We start from the raw sequence: 25,999 nt of genomic DNA on the forward strand, positions 1-25,999 counted from the left end.
TACAGCCTGTATCCCTGCCTCTTTTTAAAAACAAGGAAGGAGATCCCTCCTTCTGCTGAGATTACCATGAACCTGTTCCCGTTGAACTTGCTCCTAACCCGGATTGCTGGGACTTAGGAATTTAGACCTCTGAGGCACCTGCATCCATCTCACCTGGTCCCAGCTTCCTTTATCATCATCATATTAACCTCCAAATATTAAGTGACTATTGGGTGCCAGGCTCTGTACTGGGTGATGTATTCCTTCTTCCTCATACTAGAGTACTGCCAGGAACACGATGGTCATCCCTTCTCTGAGCTGACGAAACTAAGACTCTAGTGGTTCGATAACTTTCCAAAGAGCTACTACAAAATTAGAAGCACAGATAGTAGCAAACCCAGATTGCGCCAAAGCTCTATAATGCATGCTTTTTCTATTAAAATGTTAATAGTCATTTACTAAAGTAGAGATATTTCACTAGAACCATAGAATATTATTTACAGGGCTAGGCATGGTGGCTTACACCTATAATCCCAGAACTTTGGGAGACCAAGGTGGGAGGATCCCTTGAAGCCAGAAGTTCAAGACCAGCCTGGCCAATATAGCAAGACTCTATTGCTACAAAAAATTTAAAAATTAGCCAGGTGTGGTGATGCACATCTGTGGTCCCAGCTACTCAGGACATTGAGGCACGAAGATTGTTTGATCCCAGGAGGTCAAGGCTGCAGTGAGCTATGATCATTGCCACTGCACTCCAATGTTGGTAACAGAATGAGGCCCTGTCTCAACAAAAACAAAACAGAAAAATACTTACAGTTGATTTTTATAATGAACCACTTTTGTTTCTCTCCCTTAAATAGGATAAAAATTCTGTCTTTTTTTTTTTTTTTTTTTGAGACGGAGTTTTGCTCTTGTTGCCCAGGCTGGAGTGCAGTGGCGCCATCTTGGCTCACTGCAACCTCTGCCTCCCAGGTTCAAGCGATTCTCTTGCCTCAGCCTCCCGAGTTCCTGGGATTACAGGCGCCCACCACTACGCCTAGCTAATTTTTATATTTTTAGTAGAGAGGGGGTTTCACCATGTTGGCCAGTCTGGTCTCGAACCCCTGACCTCAAGTGATCTGCCTGCCTCGGCCTCCCAAAGTGCTGGGATTACAGGCATGAGACACCACACCTGGCTCCAAAATTCTCTTTTAAAGTTAGAACTTCTGTGGAATAGCATGGATTTTAGGAATAAGTCATAATGATGATACACCGTTTCAATTTCTATAGTTGCAGTTTATACATTCTCATGTGTTGAATATTTTTCCAGGTGATTTGAAAGAAAAACTAGACTATCACCTGGAAACTTTTCGGGGAAAGATTAAAATAATAAGAAACAAAAAGAGAGAGGGGCTGATCTGAGCAAGGCTGATTGGAGCTTCTCATGCTTCAGGTAGGAATATTCCTGGGGACAAGAGCCAGTGACAGCATCACAGAGATCTTCCCTTCTGAGCTGGACTCCTCCGCAGGGAGACCTTCTGTGTCTCTGTCTGCTTCAACAGAAGATTGGAAATCTATTCCAGCCATACGAGCCTTTAATCTTCTTTTGCCTCTGAAAGCGTTCTGCTTTAAAATGTCAATATGCTATTTTGGGTTGAAGATATTCTTTCGCAGGGACCTTAATGTCAGCCCTTCTCACAGGCTGAGTTCCCCAGGACAAACTCTGAGATGGAGTTTCAACCACAGGGGACCCTCTGGGAGCCACAGGAGTGAGGAGAGCAAGACTGGGGGTGGGGCGGTCGGGAGGGAGCTGCAGCGCTCATCCACGGGGAGCTCTGAAGCCAGGACCCCACAATGAAACGACAAGAGAAGGAGTTTATGGGGCAAGAGATAGGAGAACAGAAGAAAAAGTGTGAGCTGATGCTTCTGGCCTGACACACGTGGAGGAGGAGAGAGAAGGAAGGAGGTTTACCTTGAAGAGCTTCAGACAAGGTGCAGGTCTCAGAAAGGCTCAGTGGGCTAGCGGGCGCCCCATTGCAAAAATTGCGTGTTAGGGAGACCTGCATTGGGACTGGGTGGCGCATCTCCATTTCCTCCCCACCACCACCCATACACTGTGCTTAGTCATTGGGTGGGAGCACCCTGGGAACAGCATGACCTTGGCATGAGTTTCAGTAGATCCAAAAGCTTTGGCAGGGGGAAGCATTCAGATCCATCCCCCGCAGCAGGTTCTTGTGAAGGGACATCTCAGCAGCACACTCCCAGAGCTGCCCCAAGAGCCATTCAAAGGGATCCCAGTTCCAGGTAAGGAGACCAGGCGTGGACCAGTCATTGGATAGGAACACCACCCTCCCCTGGGAGCAGGTGTGACCTTGGACATGGTAGCCGTGGCTGGCCAAGGACAGCTCCTGGGGAGGGACTCTGTTGTGAGCCATTGGCTGTCAACGCTGCTGGGCGGCTGAGTCCCAGGAGCATCTGAGCAGCTTGCGGGGCCCATGCCTCCTGCGATCATGCCTCCGGCCACATGTAGGTTAATGTTGGCAGAACACTGAGCTGGAACCACAGGAGGTGAATCATTTGTAAGGACATTCCTCAGGCTGCACTGCAAGCTGATGAAATGTCCCTGCTCCTTAGCAGGAAACACCTCCTTCAGGAATGGAAGGCCGAGCAAAATTGGATTCTCTTTTTCCATGTTGGCCTGATCGGTGGACACATTCTCTTATTTAACTGCAAAGATAATACATGTTCATTGTCCAAAACTCAAGAGAAACCAAACACAATATGGAGTGCGTCTTTTCAGACCCTTGTTTTTATGCATTTATATATATATATATATATATATATATATATGCACATGTACATACACAGGGTTAAGGATTTTTACCTATTTTACTTTCTTTTTTTTTGAGACAGTTTCCCTCTGTCACCCAGGCTGGAGTGCAATGGCGCAATCTCTACAATCTCTAACCTCCTCCTTTTGGGTTCAAGCAATTCTCCTGCCTTAGCCTCTCAAGTAGCTGGGATTCCAGGTGCCTGCCACCATGCCGGCTAATTTTTGTACTTTTAGTAGAGACGGGGTTTTGCCATGTTGGCCAGGTTGCTCTTTAACTCCTGGCCTCAAGTGATCTGCCCACCTCAGCCTCGCAAAGTGCTGGGATTACTGGCATGAGCCACCACGCCTGGCCTGGGATATTTATTTATTTATTTATTTATTTATTTATTTATTTATTTATTTATTTTTGAGACGGAGTCGCTCTGTCGCCCAGGCTGGAGTGCAGTGGCGCGATCTCGGCTCACTGAAAACTCGGCCCCCCCGGTTCATGCCATTTTCCTGCCTCAGCCTCCCGAGTAGCTGGGACTAAAAGCGCCCACCACCACGCCCAGCTAGTTTTTTTGTATTTTTAGTAGAGACGGAGTTTCACCATGTTGGCCAGGATGGTCTCGATCTCCTGACCTCGTGATCCGCCCGTCTTGGCCTCCCAAAGTGCTGGGATTACAGGCGTGAGCCACTGTGCCCGGCCGAGGGATTTTTAAATATATGGAATCATACTATCTGTACTGTCCTGAGACTTACTCTTTTATTTTTAATTTTTGGAACTTTTCCCATGACAGTACTTCAGACTTACCTCAGTTTTGAATTGCTGTGTTGTATGATACTTCTTATGGATTTTCTTTTTTCTTTTTTTTTTTTTTTAGACGGAGTCTCGCTCTGTCTCCCAGGCTGGAGTGCAGTGGTGCAATCTCAGCTCACTACAACCTCTGTCTTGCAGGTTCAAGCGACTCTCCTGCCTCAGTCTCCCCCAAGAGCTGGGAGTATAGGTGGGCGCCACCACGCCCAGCTCATTTTTTTGTATTTTTAGTAGAGACGGGGTTTCGCCATGTTGGCCAAACTGGTCTCTAACTCCTAACCTCAAATGATCCGCCCGCCTCGGCCTCCCAAAGTGTTGAGATTACAAGTGTGAGCCACCACGCCCAGCTCATATGGATTTTATAATTGATTGTCATAACTTCTTTAGCCGTTTCTGAATAGGTTATTTTTCTTTTTTACTATTACCTAAAAAATGCAGCAGTTACAATTCATGCACATATATCTTTGTGTGATTGATTGTGCCTATAAGATAAATTCCTAAAAGTGGAATTGCTGGGAAAAAGGGAATTTTTATTTTAAATTTTGAAAAATAATGCCAAATTCTCCTTGAAAAGTTTCACCGATTAACAGTCTCATCACACAGACAAAGTGCCCTTTCTCTGCAGCCAGAGCTGAATATGACCCGTCTTTCTAATGTTTGCGACAGTTGGCCAAAAAATAGGCTACGTTTTCTTTTCTTGGTATTACTGGCCATCGACTTTTTTCCTATTTTCATAGATTGCTTACAGATCGTTTTTCTGTCGATTTATCTGTTCATATCCTTTGCCACTTTTTCTAATGTGTTTTGTCATTTTGTTATTGATTCACATATGTCCTTATGACAGAAATTCTATATTATGAATACTGAGAATATCAGTCCTCAGTCTACAGGCTATCTTTTCTTCTTCTCTGGGGGTGTCTTATGTTCAGCAAAATTTTATTTATTTATTTTGAGACAGGGTCTCACTCTGTTGCCCAGGCTGGAGTGCAGTGGCGCAGTCTTGGCTCACTGCAAGCTCCGCCTCCCGGGTTCAAGTGATTTTTGTGCATCAGCCTCCTAAGTAGCTGGGATTACAGGTGCGCGCCACCTCAACCAGCTGATAGTTTGTATTTTTAGTAGAGACGGGGTTTCACCATACTGGCCAGGCTGGTCTCGAAGTCTTGACCTCAAGTGGTCTGCCTGCCTCGGCCTCCCAAAGTGCTGGGATTACAGGCGTGAGTCACTGTTCCTGGCCAGAAATTTTTTAAGTATTTAAGTTCACCAAAAAGCCCACTTCCCTGGCTAACACAGTGAAACTCCCTCAGCCTCCTGAGTACTTGGGATTACAGGCACCCACCACCACATCCGGCTAATTTTTGTATTTTTAGTGGAGATGGGCTTTCGCCATGTTGGTCAGGCTGGTCTGGCTGGTCTCAAACTCCTGACCTCGGGTGATCTGCCTGTCTCAGCTTCAAAGTGCTGGGATTACAGGCATGAGCCACTGCACACGGCCTGATACTCTTCTCTAGTTTCTTCCTCATGTAAAAAAAAAAAAAAAAAAAAATTGGTTTTTACATTACACTTTGAGTCTACCTGGAACTATTTGTTCTGGGAATGGTGTACATTAAGAATGTAATGTAATTTTTTCAGAATGAATAGCCAATTTCCCCACACCGTTCATTGAATAGTCCACCATTTCTTCATTGGTTGCAATGCTATTTTTATCATTTTATCAAATGTCTGTATATTCCTGGGTCTATTTCCAGCATCTCTCTTCTGCTCTATGATGGTATTTTTGTATTTCTAGGCTAATCACGCTATCTCTTGATTAGTACAGCTTGATAAGAAGTTTTTATATCTTCTTATTTTCTTGATAAGAAGATTTGTAGGACAAATCTTTCCACTTCATTCTGCAAAAGTGCCTTAGCTAGGATTGTCTTGTCAGGTTCCAGGAAAAACGTGTTGAGATTTTCACTAGAATTGTATAGACATGATAGATTAACATGGGAAAGAATTTACATCTTTTTGATGATAAATGTCCCCACCCACGGGCATTTATTCCGATCTGCTTTTATATTCTTTTGGTGTTTTGTCATTTTCTCTATAGATAATATGTATGAAGATTTATTTCTGTTTATCTTGATTTTTCAGTTGTTGTTTTAAAAATTGTGATTTGGGACCTTCTTATTATATTTTTTAATTATTACTGGTACATAGGAATGAGATCTTTTGATATATTTGATCTTGTAAATAGAAACCTCAGTAAACTCTTAATTGTTAGTGGTTGGTGGGTAGAGTTGCTTGCATTTTCTATCAGCTGAAGGTAATTTTCCTTCTACCTCTCTAATGTTGATTAGAAATGGCGGTAGCAGGCATCCTTTCTGCTTTTGACTTTAATGGGAATAATTCTGACTTATCATTTAGTTACTATGTTGATGTGTATTCGTTTCCTAGGACTGCTGTAATGAAGTAGCACAAACCAAGTGGCTTGAAATAACAGAAATTCATGTTTTCCCAGTTTTGGAGGCCAGAGGTCCAAAATCAAGGTGTGAGCAGGACCTTACTCTTTCTGAGACCTGCAGGGGAGGCTCCTTCCCCGTCTCTTCAGCTTCTGGCGGTGGCTGCCAGTCCCGAGCTGCAGCAGCATCACCCTCGGCTCCGCCTCTCTGTTCACAGGCGTCCTCCCTGTGTGTCTGTGTCTGTGTCTCCCCCAACCCAATCTCAGAAGGACACCAGTCACATACCCCGGTATGACCTCATTGCATCTGCAAAGACCTTGTTTCCAGATCAAGACGCATTTTGAAGTTCCTGGGACTTGAAAATATCGTTTTGGGGAGCACAGTTCACCCCATAACACTATGGTTTGGATTGGTTTTGTTTAAAAGGGGAATCTTATTTTTTTTATTTCGAAAATTTTCAAACCCACATAATACCCATAGAAACGCTTCCCTAGAGTCGCTAGGTGTAGATGTAAATGTCTCCCAACACCCACTTCACACACATGCTCTCCACCCCTTCTCACCCCGTGCACACGCATCACATCTGTGTTCAAAAGTAAGATGTGGATCAGACACAATGGTTCATGCCTAGAATCCCAGCACTTTGAGAGGCTGAGGCGGGTGGATCACCTGAGGTCGGGAGTTCGAGACCAACCTGACCAACGTGGAGAAACCCCGTCTCCACTAAAAATATAAAAATTAGCCGGGCGTGGTGGCGCATGCCTGTAATCCCAGCTACTCAGGAGGCTGAGGCAGAAGAATCACTTGAACCCAGGAGATGGAGGCTGCAGTGAGCCAAGATCATGCCACTGCACTCCAGCCTGGGCAACAGCCTGTCTCAAAAAAAAAAAAAAAAGTAAGATGCGTTTATGATTTTCTTTGTACCGTATTCCTATACTTTTCACTTTACCAGACTCATAGAACAAATCGTATGGTTTTTCCTTTTTTCTAAAACTTTACATAAGACAGAGATTAACTGTGTTTGGGAACTTGCAGAGAACTGGCCTATAAACTTCCCAGGCACTGGTGTCTTTTTTGGTTTCCTCTTTAATCCAGATTGGTTTTTTTTAGGAGTGATTTTGAAAGTTTCCAAACAATTTTAAGAGATTTTTAAAATTATTTTTTGTTTATTACTACTTAACTGTATTGTGGTCAGAAATTTGAAATTTCTGTTGTGTCTTAAGCTGGGTCAATTTTTCACAATGTCTATGTGTATTTTATACCTTTTTTCTTTTTGAGACATGATCTGTCTCTGTCACCCAGGCTGGAGTGCAGTGGAGTAACCGAAGCTCACTGCAGCCTCAAACTCCTGGGGTCAAGCAATCCTCCCACCTTAGCCTCTCAAATGTTGGAACTGCAAGCATGAGTCACCACACCTGGCCTATTTTCTTAATTTTTGGTAGAGATGGGGTCTCACTATGCTGCCCAGGCTGGTCTCAAGCAATATCCTCCCACCTTAACCTCTCAAAGTGCTGGGATTACAGACATGAGCCACCACACATGGCCCTTCTATGTGTATTTTCAAAGAATGTATATTTTTTCTTTTTGGTTGTAGGTTGTGTGTGTGTGTGTGTGTGTGTATAATTTTGTTCATATCTTTGATATTCTTACTGATGGAATTCGACTTTATTTCTAAGTTTCTTAGAGTTGTCCTGAAACCTTCAGCTGTGACTGTGGATGTGTGCACCTGTCTCTCCTGGCCCTTTGCCAGTGCTTGCTATCCGTCAGCCTGTCTGTTCCCCACACCCCCAAGTGATGTAGGTGGCTGCCTGAGCCAGGCATGCTCCTGAGTCACAAGTGTGGGATACTGTTGTGTGGGCAGGTGAGGCAGCAGCCAGCAGCCCTGCCTTCACGTATCCAAGTATTCACTCATCCCTCCAGGATTTATCTCTTGCCAACTGTGTGCTACCCATGCACATTTATTCTTTTTTATCAATTCTTTTGAGATGCAAACTGTACCTACTGAGGCTGGAGACGGGTTTTCACATGATATTCATGTGTGCACACTCCTTTGGAGCCAGGTCGTCTTCCTGGGAGCTATTCGCATTATTACAAAGCGACACTGTCTATCCAGTAGGGCCTGCCATGATGTGTTCCCTGCTTTCCCTGACCTTGCTCTTCCTGCCTCCCTCACTCACCACACAGCTGCACCGGCCTTCCTGCTTCTCTCCCAGCCTGCCAAGCCTCATCCTATCTCAGAGCCTCTGCACGTGATTGGCTTCCCCTGGAATGTTCCTCTCCCAGGCATCTGCATGACCTGTTATCTCACTTTGTTCAGTTATCTGATCAAATGCCACTTTATCACAGTGGTCTTTCAAACCACCCCATATTAAATAGCAGAACCCTATCCCTCTCTATCACACTTACCCCCATTTTTTTTTTTTTTTTTAGATAGAGTCTCCCTCTGTTGCCCAGGTTGGAGTGCAGTGGCGCGATCTCGGCTCACTGCAAGCTCCGCCTCCTGGGTTCACATTCTCCTGCCTCAGCCTCCTGAGTAGCTGGGACTACAGGCACCTGCCACCACGCCCAGCTAATTTTTTGTATTTTTAGTAGAGATGGGGTTTCGCCGTGTTAGCCAGGATGGTCTCGATCTCCTGACCTCGTGATCCACCCGCCTCGACCTCCCAAAGTGCTGGGATTACAGGCGTGAGCCACCGTGCCCGGCTTCCCTCCATTTCTTTCTCTTCATAATTCTCATCACTATCTGTCCATTTCTCTGGGCCAGTGGTGCTGTCCACGTGGCTGTTGAAGCCGCCCACAGATTGCAGGAGCTGAGGTGGACAGCCTGCGGTGAACGCTGTGCTGTACCTGCAGGGCATGAAGGAAACCGCCTGAGATGCAGGCAGATAGATAACCCCACGGAGGAGAATGAGAAGGCAGGAGTTTTGCAAAGTGAAGAAGAAAGAGAATATTACAACCAGATGGCTTGAATCTAAATAAATCTACAATCAGTTGGCATGATTTTTTTTTTTCCCATGGGAGCAGAAGTGTCATGGTTTGAAGGCAAACATGCAAACATGAGTGATGATTAAACCATGGGTAATGATGAAATGCTAGTGATGCGGGGTTCATGCAGTTTGGGAGAAGGAGTTTTTTTTTTTTTCTATCAGTAACATTGCAGGGAAGCAGTGTCTTCCAGGGAGAGTTAGACAAGCCACTCTTCTGAGCCTCAGCCTCCTAATCCAAAATATGGGAATGATGCTATCAAACTAACGTGGCTGTTACAATGATCAGATAAGGATATTACTTACATTTTTTTTGCAGTATATAATAAATAAATGCTTATTATACAGCAATTAGTACAAATAAATAATTAAAACATAAACCTTGAATTTTATGCTTCAAAATGACAAAATACATAAAATTAAAAGACAGGGTAAAAATAATAAAATACAAAATATTAATGGTGGAAAGGCTCTCAGAGGTTTTAGAACTCATCAGCCTTTTATCCAAGTTAAAGAAGCTAAGCTCCCAAAAGATTAGAGACTGGCTCTAGGTCACGTCACTCAAGGCTCAAACCCAGGAATTCTGGTGCCATCTCAGTTAACAGCATCATCCCACCACTAGATTATGAGGATGTAGCATACAAACAAAATTTAGAATGTTTAATAGTATCGTTGCTTTGATTTCTTTTTACAAAATCCAAATGGCTAGGTTTAACAGATTTATAGTGAGTTAAATAGAAATGCTTATGTGTTTTACAAAAACTGGTTATATGCTTAAGCACAGATTCTCTGTAAATCCCCTGACATAGATTTTGCACACCACATGCTTAAACACCAATACCAAAACATTGGAAAGACATAGCAATAACAGGCTAGGTGCGGTGGCTCACGCCTGTAATCCCAGTGTTTTGGGAGGCTGAGGAGGGAGGATTGCTTGAGGCCAGGAGTTTGAGACCAGCCTGGGAAACATGAGAAGACCTCATTTCTACAGAAATAAATAAATAAGTAAAAATTAGCCAGGTGTGGTGGCCGGTGCCTGTAATCCTATCTATTTGAGAGGGTGAGGGAGGAGGATCACTCGAGCCCAGGAGCTCAAGGTTACAGTGAGCTATGACTATGCCACTGCACTCTAGACAGAGCCACACATCACAACCCCATCTCAAAAAACAAATAAGAAAAAGATATAGCAATAACATAATGTGTAGGTAAAAAAAAAAACTTAAGACTTTAAAAATGCTTGGTTGTAGAGACCAAACAGAATTTTAATGTTATGTAAAATAAATTATATATAATGAGTTATGTTTAAAGGTAAAAATATGGACACTAACCAAAGAACAAAAATAAATACAAAATAGAGAAAAACAGGAAATACTGTGAAACTGATACATATGATATTTGTTGCTTTTCAAAAAACAAGTTAGCAAACCTTGCAATCCACAATCCCTAGAGAAACGGTGCAAATAGACTACTACAGGAGAGCAGAAAAGAAGCTTCTACACAGGGTAAGATGGAGAACGTAGCTCCCAACTCCAGACTTTAGGGAGCAGTGGAACTGTTTAGAATATTTCCACACACACTCTCTGGAAGCAAGTAGGGGAAAAATCCCTCTATCAGGCAGGCTTGACCTCATTCTCTTTACTCATCGCAGGCCCGAAAGAGAATCTGCTGAATGTGTGATAGGTCGTCTAGCACATGAATGATAGGCTCTCTCTAAAAACGGTAAATAGCACAGTCCTTTCCAAAACTCTCAAGGGCGGCAGAAGTAGAGCAACTGTCCTTTCCTAGCAAGAAACTTCAGATTCCCACAAAATATTCCTGTGAAGGAGAGAAATCAGCTGAAGAGGGACCTCGCCACTACTTTGCTCTCCTTATATGATGTAAGTTTCCCCCATTAAATACTTTATGATGAGTGAAAATAAAATCTCATTGAAATGTAGGTGCTAGGTGGCCTGTTCCCACATGTTTTTAACTTATATCAGCATTCAGGAATACCTGAATAAAGGTATAAATAAAGTATATTTTAAATTATTTTGCAATTTTTAATATTGCATTTATGGTCTTTCTGGGTCATTAGAATCCTCAAAGTTGCAAATATTTAAATTTTTCACATTAAGGGTACAAGTGTACACCATATACATTAAAGAGATACTACAAATCTATATGGAAAAAGACTTTTAAAATGTTTTTGTTGTATTTGTTGTTTAATGCTGCTTAAACAATTAGCCATTTGGGAAAATTCTAGGTCTTTATTTCGTACCATAACCCAAATAAATAATAACTGGATTAATGTTAATTTTATTTTAAAAAATCAAACCATGGTCAGGTGTGGTGGCTCATGCTTGTAATTCCAGCGCTTTAGGAGGCGAAGGCAAGAAGATTGCTTGAGGCCAGGAGTTCTGAGACCAGCCTGACAACACGGTGAGACACCATCTCTATAAAAATTTTTGTTAAAAAATTAGGCAAGTGTGTTGGTGCACACCCGCAGTCCGAGCTACTCAGGAGGCTGAGGCAAGAGGATTGCTTGAGTCCAGGAGCTGGAGGTTAAAGTAAGCTATAATAGCACCACTCCACTCCTACCTGGGCAACAGAGTGAGACTGTCTTTTTAAAAACATCACCATCGTAAACTTCTTAAAGGAGAATTACAAAATATAAAAACATAGATTAATACTTGTCTGTTCTATGAATAAAGAATAAATTTCAAAGCTTAAAGCCAATGGAAAAGGCAGCTGAAAAACATCTATTTTTTTTAACCAAAAAAATGTAAAATTGCTGCAAATAAAAATAATTAAATAACAATAGGCTCGGGGAAATATAACAAGACAAAAAGTTAATATTCTTAGTATGTAAAATGTACATTTAAAATCCATTAAAAATACGACCCAAGTTGGGCATGGTGGCTCACGCCCATAATCCCAGCACTTTGGAAGGCCGAGGCAGGTGGATCATATGAAGTCAGAAGTTTGAGACTAACTTGGCCAACATGGTGAAACCCCATCTCCACTAAAAATAAAAAAAATAGCTGGGCGTGGTGGCAGGCGCCTGTAATCCCAGCTACTTGGGAGGCTGAAGCAGGAGAATTGCTTGAAGCTGGGAGGTGGAGGTTGCAATGAGCCAAGATCGTGCCACTGCACTCCAGTCTGGGTGACAGAGCAAGGCTTTATCTCAAAAAACAAACAACAACAACAACAACAACAACAAAACTACTCCAATAGGCAAAGGACATGAAAATTCCATTTACAAATGGCAAATCGTGGACAATTCAACCTCATCAGTGATTAAAAAAAAATTTAACCAGATTTTTAAAATTGAGGTGAGATTAATATAAAACTAATCGTTTTTAAATGAACGATTATTTCACACCTTCACAATGTTGTGTAGCCATGACCTCTAACTCCAAAACATTTTCATTACCTGAAAAGAACATCTTTTACCCATTAAGCAGCTTCTTCCCTCCAGTCCCTGGCAACCACCAATCTGTGTTCTGTCTCTTTCTAGGTATTTCATATCAACGGAATCATACAATATATAACTTTTTGTGTTGGGCTTCTTTCACTTAGCATAATATTTTTGAGGTTTATCCACATGGTGGATGTGTCAGTATTTCCTTCCTTTTTATGGCTGAATAATATTCCATTCTGTGATATACCACAGTTTGTTTCTCCATTCATCCATTGATGGGCATTTGGGCTGTTTCCATCTTTTGGCTGTTGTCAATAGTACTGCTGTGACCATACACATACATACATTTGTTTGAATTCTTTTGGTATGTTCCTAGGAGTAGAATTGCTGGGTCTTACGGTAATTCCAGGTTTAATTTTGGGGGGAGCTGCCAAGCTCTTTTCTTCAGTGACTGCACCATTTACGCTCCCATCCGCAGTGTGTAAGAGTTCAAATTTCTCCATATCCTTGCCAAAACTTAGTTTTCACTTTTTTTTTTCTCATCATCCTAATGGAAGTGAAGTGGTCCTTCACTTTGGTTTTGATTTGTATTTTCCTAATGACTAATGATGTTGCCCATCTGTTCCTGTGCTTGCCAGCCATTCGTACATCTTCTTAGGAGAACCAGATGTTATTTTTCACCTATCAAATTAGTAGACATGATTTTAAAATGCTAATCATGTTATGCAATATTATAGAAGCTACTTTAGGTGAAAAATGTGAAGTATAAAACTGTGTGTGTGCTGCCAATACTATGAAAACTTTTATGTGTTAAAAATGGGACTCTTCTTAGCTCAGTTTTGGTTGAGGCATGAAAATCAAAGCTGTAATATTCCAAAATGAGTTGTTAGACTGACCACGATAAAGACATTTCAAAATAGAGATCTGAGAACCAGTGAGATGGCTCAGCCACATTGAGTCATATTGTTAGAGATTAAAGGAGATTTTTGGAGAAAGCTACTGCTCAAAGCCTGGTGAGACAGACTTGATATGAATTCGGCACATTCTCAGACATCAATACAATAAAATTGGAAATATATTGGGATTGAGAAGTGAACTAATGTTAGTTTTTTGCCTGAAAATCAAAAGGATAAAAAAACTGTGACCAGCTGTAGAACAAAGGACACTTGCTTTTAGGTTAGTAGCTATATTTATGGCAGGGTTTGCTTTGGCAGTGTTGGAGAGAGAGAGCCATAGGGATCATCTTAGATGGTGTCTGGTAGGACTATCTAGAAGAATGGACAGGTCTCAGCAGAGAAGCTGGAGGCAGAACACAGGAGCTTAAGGAGCTGAGAAGACAGACTGAGTCACCAGAATAGAATGCACTTGCTCAGTTTGTGAGAACTGCCAACAAGAGACCACCAGGGATGGGAAGGGAGGTCCTCAAAATTACTATGCCAGCCACACCCTCAGAGAACTCAGCCCAGAGAGTGCCAAATCCAGGCAAGAAAGAACTTTCCTGCTCCCTGTACTCCTCCCCTCTCACCCATCATTCCCAACAGCATTGGACTAGTGTTTCAATTTCTCTACGACCTCCCCAACACTTGCTACTGTCTGTCTTTTTCATTCTTGCCATCCTAGTGGATGTAAAGGGATACCTCATTGTGATTTTTATTAACGTTTTTCTGATGACTAATGATGTTGAACATCTTTTCACATGCTTATCAGTCATTTATACATCTTCTTTGAAAAAATGTCTATTCAAATCTCTTGCGCATTTTAGATCAAGTTATTTGTCTTTTTATTACTAACTTGTAAGAATTCTTTATATATTCTCATACAAGTCCTTTATTAGATGTATGATTTGGAAATACTTTCCCCCATTTTGTGGATTTTCTCTCTCTCTCTCTTTTTTTGACAGAGTCTTGCTCTGTTGCCCAGGCTGGAGTGCAGTGGGACGATCTTGGCTCACTGCAACCTCCGCCTCCTGGGGTCAAGAGATTCTCCTGCCTTAGCCTCCTAAGTAGCTGGGATTATAGGCACCCGCCACCACACCCTGCTAAATTTTTTTGTATTTTTAATAGAGACAGGGTTTCGCTATGTTAGCCAGGCTGGTCTTGAGCTCCTGACCTCAGGTGATCCACGTGTCTCAGCCTCCCAACGTGCAGGGATTACAGGCATAAGCCACTGCACCAGCCATTTTTTTTCATTTTCTTGATTGTGTCTTTTAAGCACAAAAGTTTTGCTTTTGATGAATTCCAACATATCTATTTTTTCTTATGTCCCCTGTATTTTTGGTGTCATATCTGAGAAACCATTGATTCACATAAGGTCATAAATGTATGCCTATGTTTCCTTCTGAGTTTTATAATTTTAGCTCTTACCTTAGGTCTATGACCCATTTGATTTGATTTTTAGTATGATATGAGTTAGGGGTCTAACTTCATTCTTTTGCATGTGAATATTCCGTTGCCTCAGCACCATTTATTGAAAAGACTATGCTTTCTCCATTGAATTGTCTTGGCCCTTGTCAAAAGTCAATTGACCACAGACACATGGTTTATATCTGGTTTCTGTGTCTATCCTTATGCCAATGGCACACTGTTTTGATTATTATCACTTTGTAGCAAGCCTTGAAATCAGAAAGCCCTTCAACCTTATTTTTTTCAAAATTATTTTGGCTAATCTAGGTCCCTTGCCTTTTCGTGTGACTTTTAGGATCAATTTCTTTAAAAAGAGCCAGTTGGGATTGCAGTAGGGATTGCACTGAATCTGTAGATGAGCATGGGGATTATTGCCATATTCAGTCTTGATCGAAACATGGGATTTTTTTATACCTTTCTAATGATTTTACATTGGCTACAAGAAAAAGTCTAAACTCTGCTACTTGAAGTTTGGGGTTCCTTCTACATTAGGCCCCTAGTGTACTTCAATAATGTACCTTCTTTACTTTATGCCAATTATTCCCATGTCCTCTAAGCAGAATAGGTCCCCACTAAAGCTTGAACTCAAAGGCTGAGGTGGGCAGATCACTGAGGTCAGGGGTTCGAGACCAGCCTGGCCAACATGGTGAAACCCTGTCTTTACCAAAAATACAAAAATTAGCTGGGCGTGGTGGCAGGCACTTGTAATCCCAGCTACTTGGGAGACTGAGGCAGGAGAATTGCTTGAATTGCTTGAGAATTGCTTGAATCCGGGAGGCAGAGGCTCATAATCAGTGAGCCAAGATTATGCCACTGCACTCAGCCTGGGCAATAGAACAAGACTCCATCTCAAAAACAAAACAAAACAAAACAAAACAAACTTGAACTCAAGAGCAAAAGTCGTGATGCATGTCTGCATCCCATGCACCAAACTCAATGCCTAAGACAATGTCCTCTCAGTAAAAATTTGCTAATTTTAAGCTGATCAGTCAAGACCAAGTTAAAATCATTTTTTTAAATGGAAGTCCAGTTCAGTTCCACCTGCTCCTTTAGAATTCTCCCCGAAACCACTCTCTGACCCACAATTACTGGCTTCCTCTGAACATCTATAGCACATGATGTCGCATATTTTTGCACATAATAATGTATTTCTTGTTTCCTCCCAATGAAACTGAAAGCACTGTAAGAGCCAAACACACAGTAAATGCTCAAGAAATATTCATTGCATTGAACTTTGATTCGGATTGCCGTATTTTTCAGCTATGTGGACTAACATTGCCCTGTTCTTGCCTCCCCAGGGGATGTTCTGGTGTTCCTGGACAGCCACTGCGAGGTGAACAGAGTATGGCTGCAGCCCCTGCTGCATGCCATTGCCAAGGACCCCAAAATGGTGGTGTGCCCCCTGATAGATGATAGAACTCTGGAGTATAAGCCCTCTCCTGTTGTAAGGGGAGCTTTTGACTGGAACCTACAATTTAAATGGGATAATGTTTTCTCTTATGAGATGGATGGACCAGAAGGACCTACTAAACCAATCCGGTGAGATTTCTTCTGGTTTTGGAAAAATACAGAATATGTGTACTGAGACCCAGGGGGAAAAAGCCTCCAGAGATTATCCTTTCAAGTTCTTGGGCTTAATGAAAATGTTCTGTTACTTGTTTCTAGAAGTCTTTAATACAGTAATGGAATTATTGTCAATAGAATCACTTAGTACTCAATATATAATGTGATATGACATTTATCTTCACATGATCTTTAACTCTTTGATTCGCTGGTACTGAACACAATCCTATATGGATTCAATCATGACGCTGAGGAGCAATATTTAATTTTGACTAAAAGCTCAAGTCAAACAGACCTAGTTTGCAGGAGGGACTCCATCATTTGTTAGCGGTTTAGGGCTGCCATGTACAGTTGCACCAGCTGTGCACTGCACATATCCAGGAGATACTGTTCACATAAAGACCATAAGGTCAATAGCATGTCTGGAATTGTACATTAAGACAGCCCTCAGTTGGCACAGTTACCTCTCTCAGCTTCAATGTCCTCATCTGTAAAACAGTGATAGTAATAATTAACACATGTCTCTTAGGATTGTCGAGGGGATTAAATGAGCCAATACATGCAAAACACATAGCCGAAGGCTTGACACAGAGGAAGTGGTCTGATCAATATCAGCATTAGATAGGGTATTGTCACAGACTTCGGAACAAAGGTGTACTTTATTTTAATAAAGTGTAATATGTAGAAATCTCAATAAAAATAAAAAACAGCATTGATCTTTTGAGTTATCTCTAAATGATTATAAATAAAGTTACTTTTAATAAGAAATAGCTATGGTGTTCCAATTACACAAATTTGATTTATAATTTTGTAATGTTTCCATCTCACGTATAAAACATGTTTAGGCTCTAATGTAAAAATAACTGATATTCAACATGGAGACTGTATTTCTAATATTTATTTGCTAAATGGTAAAATGTTTAGAATTCTAATACACTGCTCGTGTGTATATACATTGGTTCATCCTCTTTGAAAACAATTTGGCAATGCAAATTAAGAATCTTATAAATATTCTTTGATGCAGTAATCCACTTACTTGATTTTATTTGAAAAGAGTCAGAAATAAGCAAGGAGATGTATATAGTGTGTCAATATTTATATTAATAAAAAGCTGAAAACAACATATTCAATACTATTGAGATGGGTAAAAAATAAAGTATATTCATTTTTATGGACTATCACATAATCATTAAAAGTAAAGTTTTCGGCCGGGCACGGTGGCTCAAGCCTGTAATCCCAGCACTTTGGGAGGCCGAGACGGGCGGATCACGAGGTCAGGAGATCGAGACCAACCTGGCTAACACGGTGAAACCCTGTCTCTACTAAAAATACAAAAAAACTAGCCGGGCGAGGTGGCGGGCGCCTGTAGTTCCAGTCACTTAGGAGGCTGAGGCAGGAGAATGGCGTAAACCCGGGAGGCAGAGGTTGCAGTGAGCTGAGATCCGGCCATTGCACTCCAGCCCGGGCAACAGAGCAAGACTCCGTCTCAAAAAAAAAAAAAAAAAAAGTAAAGTTTTCAAGGGCTAATTAACTAGAAAGAAAACTTCTCATATGTTAAATTAAAAAATCAAACCATAAAAAGTTTTCTGTTAGTATGATACTTTTGTGTGATTATATATGTACATATTATATGTAATATATATTATACATATTACATATATTATAATTGTATGTTACACTAAAATATATAATAATATGTATAAGAAAAAAGAAGTTGTTTTTTAAAGGTTAAAAGAAAAAATAAATTTTATTTTATTGTTTTATTTTTTAGTATTTGTATAAATATAAGGGGTACAAGGGCAATTTTGTTAGATGGTTATATTCCCTAGTGGTGAAGTCTGGACTTTTCAAGTATCCACCACTCAAACAATGTATACCGTACCCATTAAGTCACTTCTTGTCATCCACTGCCCTCTTGTCCCCGCCCTTCTGTCTCCAGTGCCTGTCAGTCCACACTCTATGTCCATGTATACACATTATTTAACTCCCACTTATAAATGAGAGCATGTGTATTTCTCTTTCTGTTTCTGAATTGTTTCACTTAAGATAATGGCCTCCAGTTCCATCCATGTTGCAGCCAAAGACATAATTTCATTCTTTTTTTATGGTTGAATAGTATTCCGTTGTGTACATATACCACATTTTCTTTATCCAATCATCCACTGAGGGACACTTAGGTTGATCCCATGACTTTACAATTGTGAATAATGCTGTGATAAACATACAATGGCAGGTATATTTTTGATATAAATGATTTCTTTTCTTTTGGGAAGATACCCAATAGTGGGAATGCTGGATCGAATGGTAGTGCTACTTTTAATTCTTTGAGAAATTTCTGTACTGTTTTCCATAGATGTACTAATTTACATTCCTACCAACAGTGTGCAAGTGTTCCCTTTTCTGCTTATCCTCGCCAGCATCGGTTACATATTAATCATAGTATTAATTAGCATTCATAGCTGAAGATACATTTTGCCCATAGTTCTAACGATGACCAAATAAGCTAGGTGCAATGAGTTTTGGAAAACTTACAAAAAAAAAAAAAAAGAAAGAAAGAAAAATCATGCCTAGGGCTTATGCCAATGATAACTCAAGACCTCCCCAACTCCCTGACATGCAGGCATCACCATGACCAAGGATCATGTCCTTTCCCCCAAGCCCCCAGCCCTTTTCTAAGGGCAGAGCAAGGCCCTTTCACTTTCTCCCTGCTGTCTCAGACTACAGCCTTTACTAACCACTACCCAACCTTTCTCCTGCTGAGATAGACACACACATACATCCACATGCGTGCAGGCGCGCGCGCGCGCACACACACACACACACACACACACACATGCTCAGTGACTTCAAGATTTTTAGAGTGAACACTTTCTCCCCTGAAAGGAAGATATAACTTGAATCCTTTGAGCCACACATCTTTTCACCCTATTTTCAATGGTACAAAATGGCATAACTTAAAAAAAAACTGTTTTGTGAAATTACTTAATTTGTAAATTTAATGAGTATTTATTGATGACCTATCATGTGCCAGGCATTGTATTGATAGGAAACATGATCCCAGTCCTCAAATGTGTATAGTCTAGAGGGGAGGTCAGGCAGGTAAAAACAGACGATCAGGACAGTGCTATGGCAGGGGAGTGAGCATTTCCTTCCAGGCTTTCTGGGCGGCCTGGAATCACAGTCTCCTTCTAGTGTACCAGTGCCAGATAGAACGCATGTTACCCAGCACACCAGCCAGGATATACAGCACCTACTGCACCAGACGTGACGCACATTGCCCAATGCACCCGGTAGGAACATTCCTATCAGAATACAGTTATCCTGTGATCTCTGCCAATTGCAACATCAAAACCACCTTATTTTGACCCCACTTCCTGTCAGTTACGTCCTCTTTTCTCTCTTTCGTATTAAAGCCTTAGAAAGATTTGTCCATCACTATCTCCAATTCCCTTAAACTCACTTCCATCAGGCTTCGCCCCCTGCCATTCACAGTTAAGACTTGTTCATGACCTTCTCTGGTTCAGCCCAGTGCTCAGTTCCAGTCCTTATCTCGCTGATCCAGCCACCATGTAGGATGCTGCTGGCCACGCCCTTCTCTTGGACACCCATGTCTCCCTGGGCCTCCAGGGAACCAGAGTTTCCTGGTCCTTCTCCTCCCTCCCTGGTTGCTCCTTCCTATCTCCTTTGCCAGTTCCTCTCCTCCTCTCAACTGTCAATGTTGAAGCACCCAGGGCTCAGGGCTGGTCCTCTATACTTCTCCACTCACTCACACAGTGATTCTCATCCACCTCATCCGTGATTCCCAAAGGATGTCTCCAGCCCTGACCTCTCTCAGAACTCCAGACTCATGTATCCAACTGCATCCAACTACCTACTTCATAGCCCCACTTGAATGCCAAATAGACATCTCAAACATACCCCGAAGAGAATCTTCCTGCCAAAAACCTGCTCCACCCGTGGTATTTCTCAGTGCACGGCAATTCTGTCCATCTGGTGTGCAGGCCAAAAACACTGGAGTCAGCCTTGACTCTTCTCTTCCTCCAACACCCACACCCCACCCATAAGCAAATCTGTTAGCTCTGTCTCCAAAATATACCAGGAATTCAACTGCATCTTACTATCTACATTGCTGCATTCTTATCCAGGATCCCATTATTTTTCTCTGGGACCACTGTTGCCCCTCTAATTGGTCTCCCTACCCTTTCCCCTACACATGGGTCTTGATTTGTGTGTTGAGTGACTCATATCCCTAAAACATAGGTGCTCAATATATACTTTTTTGAACAAATGAATGTGAACTCGTGATTATTTTATCTTTCTTGCTTTTTTTTTCTTTTTCTTTCTTTCTTTTTTTTTTTAGACAGTTTCTCACCCTGTCACCCAGGCTGGAGTGCAGTGGCATGATCTCAGCTCACTGCAGCCTCTGCCTCCCAGGTTCAGGTGGTTCTCATGCCACCGCATCCCAGGTAGATGGGATTTACAGGTACAGGCAACCACATCTGGCTAATTTTTGTATTTTTAGTAGAGATGGAGTTTCACCATGTTGGCCAGGCTGGTCTTGAACTCCTGACCTCAAGTGATCCTCCTACGTCGACCTCCCAAGTGTTGGGATTACACGTGTGAGCCGCCGCACCCAGCTGTGACTATTTTCAAATGACTTAGTTTGGTATTATTTGGCCCTACTATTGGTGGACAAAACAAGATGCTTTTTAATATTATGGTTTGTCCAGAAGTAAATATTACAATTCACCTAATATCTTTAGAAAGGGAGAGCTCTGAACCCTGCTACCCAGTTCAATTGTCATCTTCATGGGAAACTCATATTCCAAATGTCATTTTCCTTCTCATGACAAAAACATTTAGAATATATCGCATACATATTTTGGTGAGAGCTAAGTAAAAGTTATTGCCTACTTTTGTTAGTTGTGGTTTTTGGTAATTTTATATACTTAAATGTATAATAAGATAATTTTAGTATTGTTTTCTCTCTCTCTCTCTTTTTTTTTTTTTTTTTTTTTTTTTTTTGAGATAGAGTCTCTCTCTGTTGTCCCAGGCTGGAGTGCAGTGGCATGATCTCAGCTCACTGCAACCTCCGCCTCCCAGGTACAAGCGATTCTCCTGCCTCAGCCTCCCAAGTAGCTGGGACTACAGGCACGTGCCACCTCAACTGGCTAGTTTTTTGTATTTTTAGTAGAGATGGGGTTTCACTGTGTTAGCCAGGATGGTCTCGATCTCCTGAACTCGTAATCCACCCGCCTCGGCCTCCCAAAGTGCTGGGATTACAGGCATGAGCCTCCACACCCGGCCTGTTTTCTCATTTTAAACTATAAGTTATTACTAATTCAATATAATTTTGAGGAAAATACAGAATGACTTTCTCTGTGAAATTAATTTCATATTTATGTCCCCTTTCTAGGTCACCTGCAATGTCTGGAGGAATTTTTGCTATACGTCGGCATTATTTTAATGAAATTGGACAGTATGACAAGGATATGGATTTTTGGGGAGGAGAAAATTTGGAACTTTCACTAAGGGTAATTCAGATTTTATTTTTAAAATAGTTATAGAGAGTGAAACCTAACTTTGTCACATACAATGCTGTGGTAATTATGCTCAATTTTCCTACATGAACATCCCATACCATTCCAGTGGCACATGCAATAAACAATTTATGGGGCTTCTTGTAAAAATGGAAAACATTTAATATTAGATTATTGGCCTGGTGTGGTGGCTCATACCTGTAATCCCAGCACTTTGGGAGGCTGAGGCAGATGGATTATTTGAAGCCAGGAGTTCAAGACCAGCCTCGGCAACATAGCAAGACCCCCATCTCAACTTTTTTTTTTTTTTTAAATGAGATGGGGTCTCGCTATGTTGCCCAGGCTGGTCTTGAACTCCTGGGCTCAAGTAATCCTCCCATCTTGGCCTCCCAAAGCACTGGGATTATAGGTGTGAGCTACTGTGCCTAGCCTCTACTTCTTAAAATAAAAATATTTAATTTAAAAATATTAGGTTCTTATACCATATGTTTTGTTATTTCTGATGTATGGTATATCAAATTAATATGATATTTTAAATCTATTATTTTTACTGTCTCAGTAGTTGTTTTTTCCATTTTTTTCTGTTTTGGATTTTATTTTCTCTCTCTTTCCTTCCTTCTTTTGGCCAGTTATTTGTTCACTTTTAAAGTTCCCAAGCAGACTTCTTTCATAATGCTTCAGATACTTGATTATGCATATAAAAATATCTAGAACAATATCGTTTCCTCCAAGCCTCTATTTGATGGTCCCTCTTAAGCTTGTTGGTTTTTTTTTTTTTTTTTTTTTTTTTTGCTTTGTTTTTTTCATTCTCAAGTTCCCTTTGGACCCGGGCATTATTTCATAACGCCCATGCCTTTGGCACATTTTATTCTGTTTGGTTGATTATTCCTTGTTTTATTATATTGCACTCTAAGAAAATGGCTCAAGGAGTTTACCTCCTTTCATGATCTAATAACGTGATCGGTTTTGTGTATTATACAGGCAGAGTTGGAGAGTCAGTATATTCCTTTTTCTGGCCCTACATTCCCTATAGATAGCAAATGACAACTATTATTTGAACATTAATTATTCCTACTCCAATATTTCAATGGCGCCTTTCCTGATGGCCCGTCGTATCTTTTAAGTATACTTGGGTGTCTTTTTATAAAGAAATATGTAAATTAATAAGTAGTTGAAATAGTCTCTTCACACCAGCAGCTGTCACTAACCACAACAAGTAACCTTGTCTTTCCTGAGGAAGAATGATCTCCGCACCTGCATACACCTCTTCATTTCTCGTTTACTCCTCATTCCAGTAAATCGACATCCTAGAAGGCCCTCAGCTTTCTGTGACATCATTCCAGGAACTGCCACCAGTTTCATGTTGATGTCCTTAATGGATGGCTTTTGATCTTCCATCTGTCTGAGGTCATTGCAGCATTTGACACTGTAAACTGTCTTTTCCAGAAGTTTTCTTGGATGTTAGAACAGTATTCCTGGATTGCTTTCCAGGGCTCAGTTGTTCTCAGTTTCCTTTGCAGGAATTTCTGCTGCTGCTCCTCAGTTAGACACAGGTGTCCCCAAGGTTTCCATCCTTGTCAGACTTTGCTTCTTACACCATGTGCTCTTCAGGGCTCAGGCCTAGCATCCAGGTCCTCTGCACCTGTGAAGCCATGCTGGTTGTTAACATAACACAGTCTTTCTGCATCAGGTGTGAAAAAACCTCTACTCGGAGCCAGCCAGATACCTTCCACCTATAGCCCAACCATAGGTCCAGGCTCTCTGGACCTTCCTATGTTCTGGCAACTAAGGGAATAGCACTTGGCAGGGCACGTCTACTCTGATTGCCGAGGGTCTGTGCCACACCCTTGTTGATATTTTTAGTAGGATACTTGCATCAATCCCCATGGCTGTAACTAATACCTGCATCATGATAATATCCCACTCTATAGTTTCAGTTTAGGACTATCTCTTGAGAGTAATATTTAAGCTCAATCTAGCCCTCATTTAAGGAGCACCTCCTTTGAGTCAAACTGTGCTGTATGCTGATCATTGAGAAGAAGACACAGTCTTCATTAATTCATCCACGCAACAATATGTATTGAGTACTGTTATGTATGAAGCACTGTGCTGGGTGCTAAAATACAGCGGCACACAATACAAAAGTGGCTTTTTTTTTTTTTTGAGTCTTGCTCTGTTGCCAGGCTGGAGTGCAGTAGCGTGATCTTGGCTCACTGCAATCTCCGCCGCCCAGGTTCAAGCGATTCCCTTGCCTCAGCCTCCCGAGTAGTTGGTACTACAGACGCACACCACCACGCCTGGCTACTTGTTTGTATTTTAGTAGAGATGGGGTTTCACCATGTTGGCCAGGATGGTCTTGATCTTCTGACCTCGTGATCTGCCCACCTCAGCCTCCCAAAGTGCTGGAATTACAGGCAGGAGCCACCAGGTCTGGCCAAAAGTGGCTTCTAATGTCATGAACCTTCTATCTATTGAGTAGGGTGAAATTATCAGATATTTAATTTTGTTTTTGGCCCAGGTGCAGTGGCTCACGCCTATAATCCCAACAATCTGGAAGGCCGAGGTAGGCGGATCACCTGAGGTCAGGAGTCCAAGACCAGCCTGGCTAACATGGTGAAACCCTGTCTCTTCTAAAAATACAAAAACTAGCTGGGCATGATGGTGCATGTCTGTAATCCCAGCTACTCAGGAGGCTGAGGCACGAGAATCGCTTGAACCTGGGAGGTGGAGGTTGCAGTGAACCAAGATCATGCCACTGCATTCCAACCTGGGAGATGGAGCGAGACTCCGACTCAAAAAGCAAAAAAATTATTTTTGATAAGTGCAATAGAGAAATACAGAGTATTATGGGACCCTCTAAAAGGAGAACCTAGCCTTCTCTTGGGGGATGTATGTGTCTTAGATGGCTTCCCTGAAGAACTCACATTTAAGATACATGTAAAGGATAAAATGTATTTTAACAAGTTCTTATATCTGACATGCACTGCTCTAAAATCTTACAGATATTAACCCATTTAATCCTCCTAACAAACCTGTAAGGTAAGTACCACCATTATCTCCGACTTGTAGTGAAGAAACTGAACCACGGAGAGGTTGAGTAACTTGCCCAAATTCACGGAACTTGTAAGCACTCTGCTCCTAACCTGTCGTTTCCTGCCTCATGCTGTCTACTCAGCTTCAGGTCTTGAGACCCCACCAGCTCAGTTCTACCCTCTTTCTAAGTCACTTCCATCTGAGGCTGGCAATGTATTGGAAGCCTCCAATGCTCTGAATTTGTTTTTAGTTGCCCTGAACTCGGTGCTACTCTTGCTCGTGGAAAGTGATGGTTCGTGGATGCCCACAAAGCTACAGGTTCACTTCTAGTCTCTGAATGGTCCTCCTAACTGAGCTTCAACATGGCATTTCAATTTTCCTGGCAAAGCAGAGGCTGGCCTCAAATAGTCCCAACAATCTGCAGTCTTGGTTCACCCGATCTCCCCCACACCTGCAGTCCATCCTGCCATCCCCAGATGCTGGCAAGCTGTGCTGCTCCAGGAACTGGGGCCTCGCCCTGCACTTGAAAGATTATCCCTAGAGAAACCCTTTTCTCTGCCTCTCCCCAGTGCTGAACCTCTTAGATATCAAAGCCAGTTTAGATTCCACCCAAGGTTGCTAACTCTCCTTGATGCTGTGGTGTGAAAACAAACCATGTGTTCTGTAATAGAGAAATAGTCAAGCAAATTCGCAAACACCTGCATGAGGGAGAATTAGGCAAGTCACTCAACACTCTTCTCCCTCCCTGCCTAGTACACTCCAGTACCTCAGTGGGTTACCCTTGGCCCATCTGCTCAGAATTTCTATTCCCAAGAGTTTTAGGAATCAGGCAGTTACTGTCACAGCAGTAGTCGGCTATTGCCACCATGATGTTACGTAATAAACTACCTCAAAACTGAGTGGTTGGGAGCAATAAGCGTTTACTTTTTCTTTCATCTGTCCATGGTTGGCCAAAGTGGCTCTGCCTCAGAACAGAGGTTGTTGGGCTGGGCTCTAGTCTCTGAATGGGATCCAGATCTGATTATCATTCTAGGAGTAGCAGCGACTCACAG

The 25,999-nt window shown here is 41.8% G+C and overlaps 1 protein-coding gene across 1 annotated transcript in view; it reads left to right on the plus strand.

Moving 5' to 3' along the window:
- GALNTL5 (polypeptide N-acetylgalactosaminyltransferase like 5) overlaps window positions 1-25,999 on the plus strand; it is a 52,565-nt gene that overhangs the window by 18,831 nt on the left and 7,735 nt on the right. The window contains 3 exon segments of the mRNA XM_007983538.3: window positions 1,289-1,411; window positions 16,110-16,350; window positions 21,791-21,908. Of these exon segments, the coding sequence (XP_007981729.2) occupies window positions 1,289-1,411; window positions 16,110-16,350; window positions 21,791-21,908 (482 nt within the window).

This window comes from Chlorocebus sabaeus, chromosome 21 (genome assembly GCF_047675955.1).
Source record: "Chlorocebus sabaeus isolate Y175 chromosome 21, mChlSab1.0.hap1, whole genome shotgun sequence".
In the NCBI taxonomy this organism is placed as follows: Eukaryota; Metazoa; Chordata; class Mammalia; order Primates; family Cercopithecidae; genus Chlorocebus; species Chlorocebus sabaeus.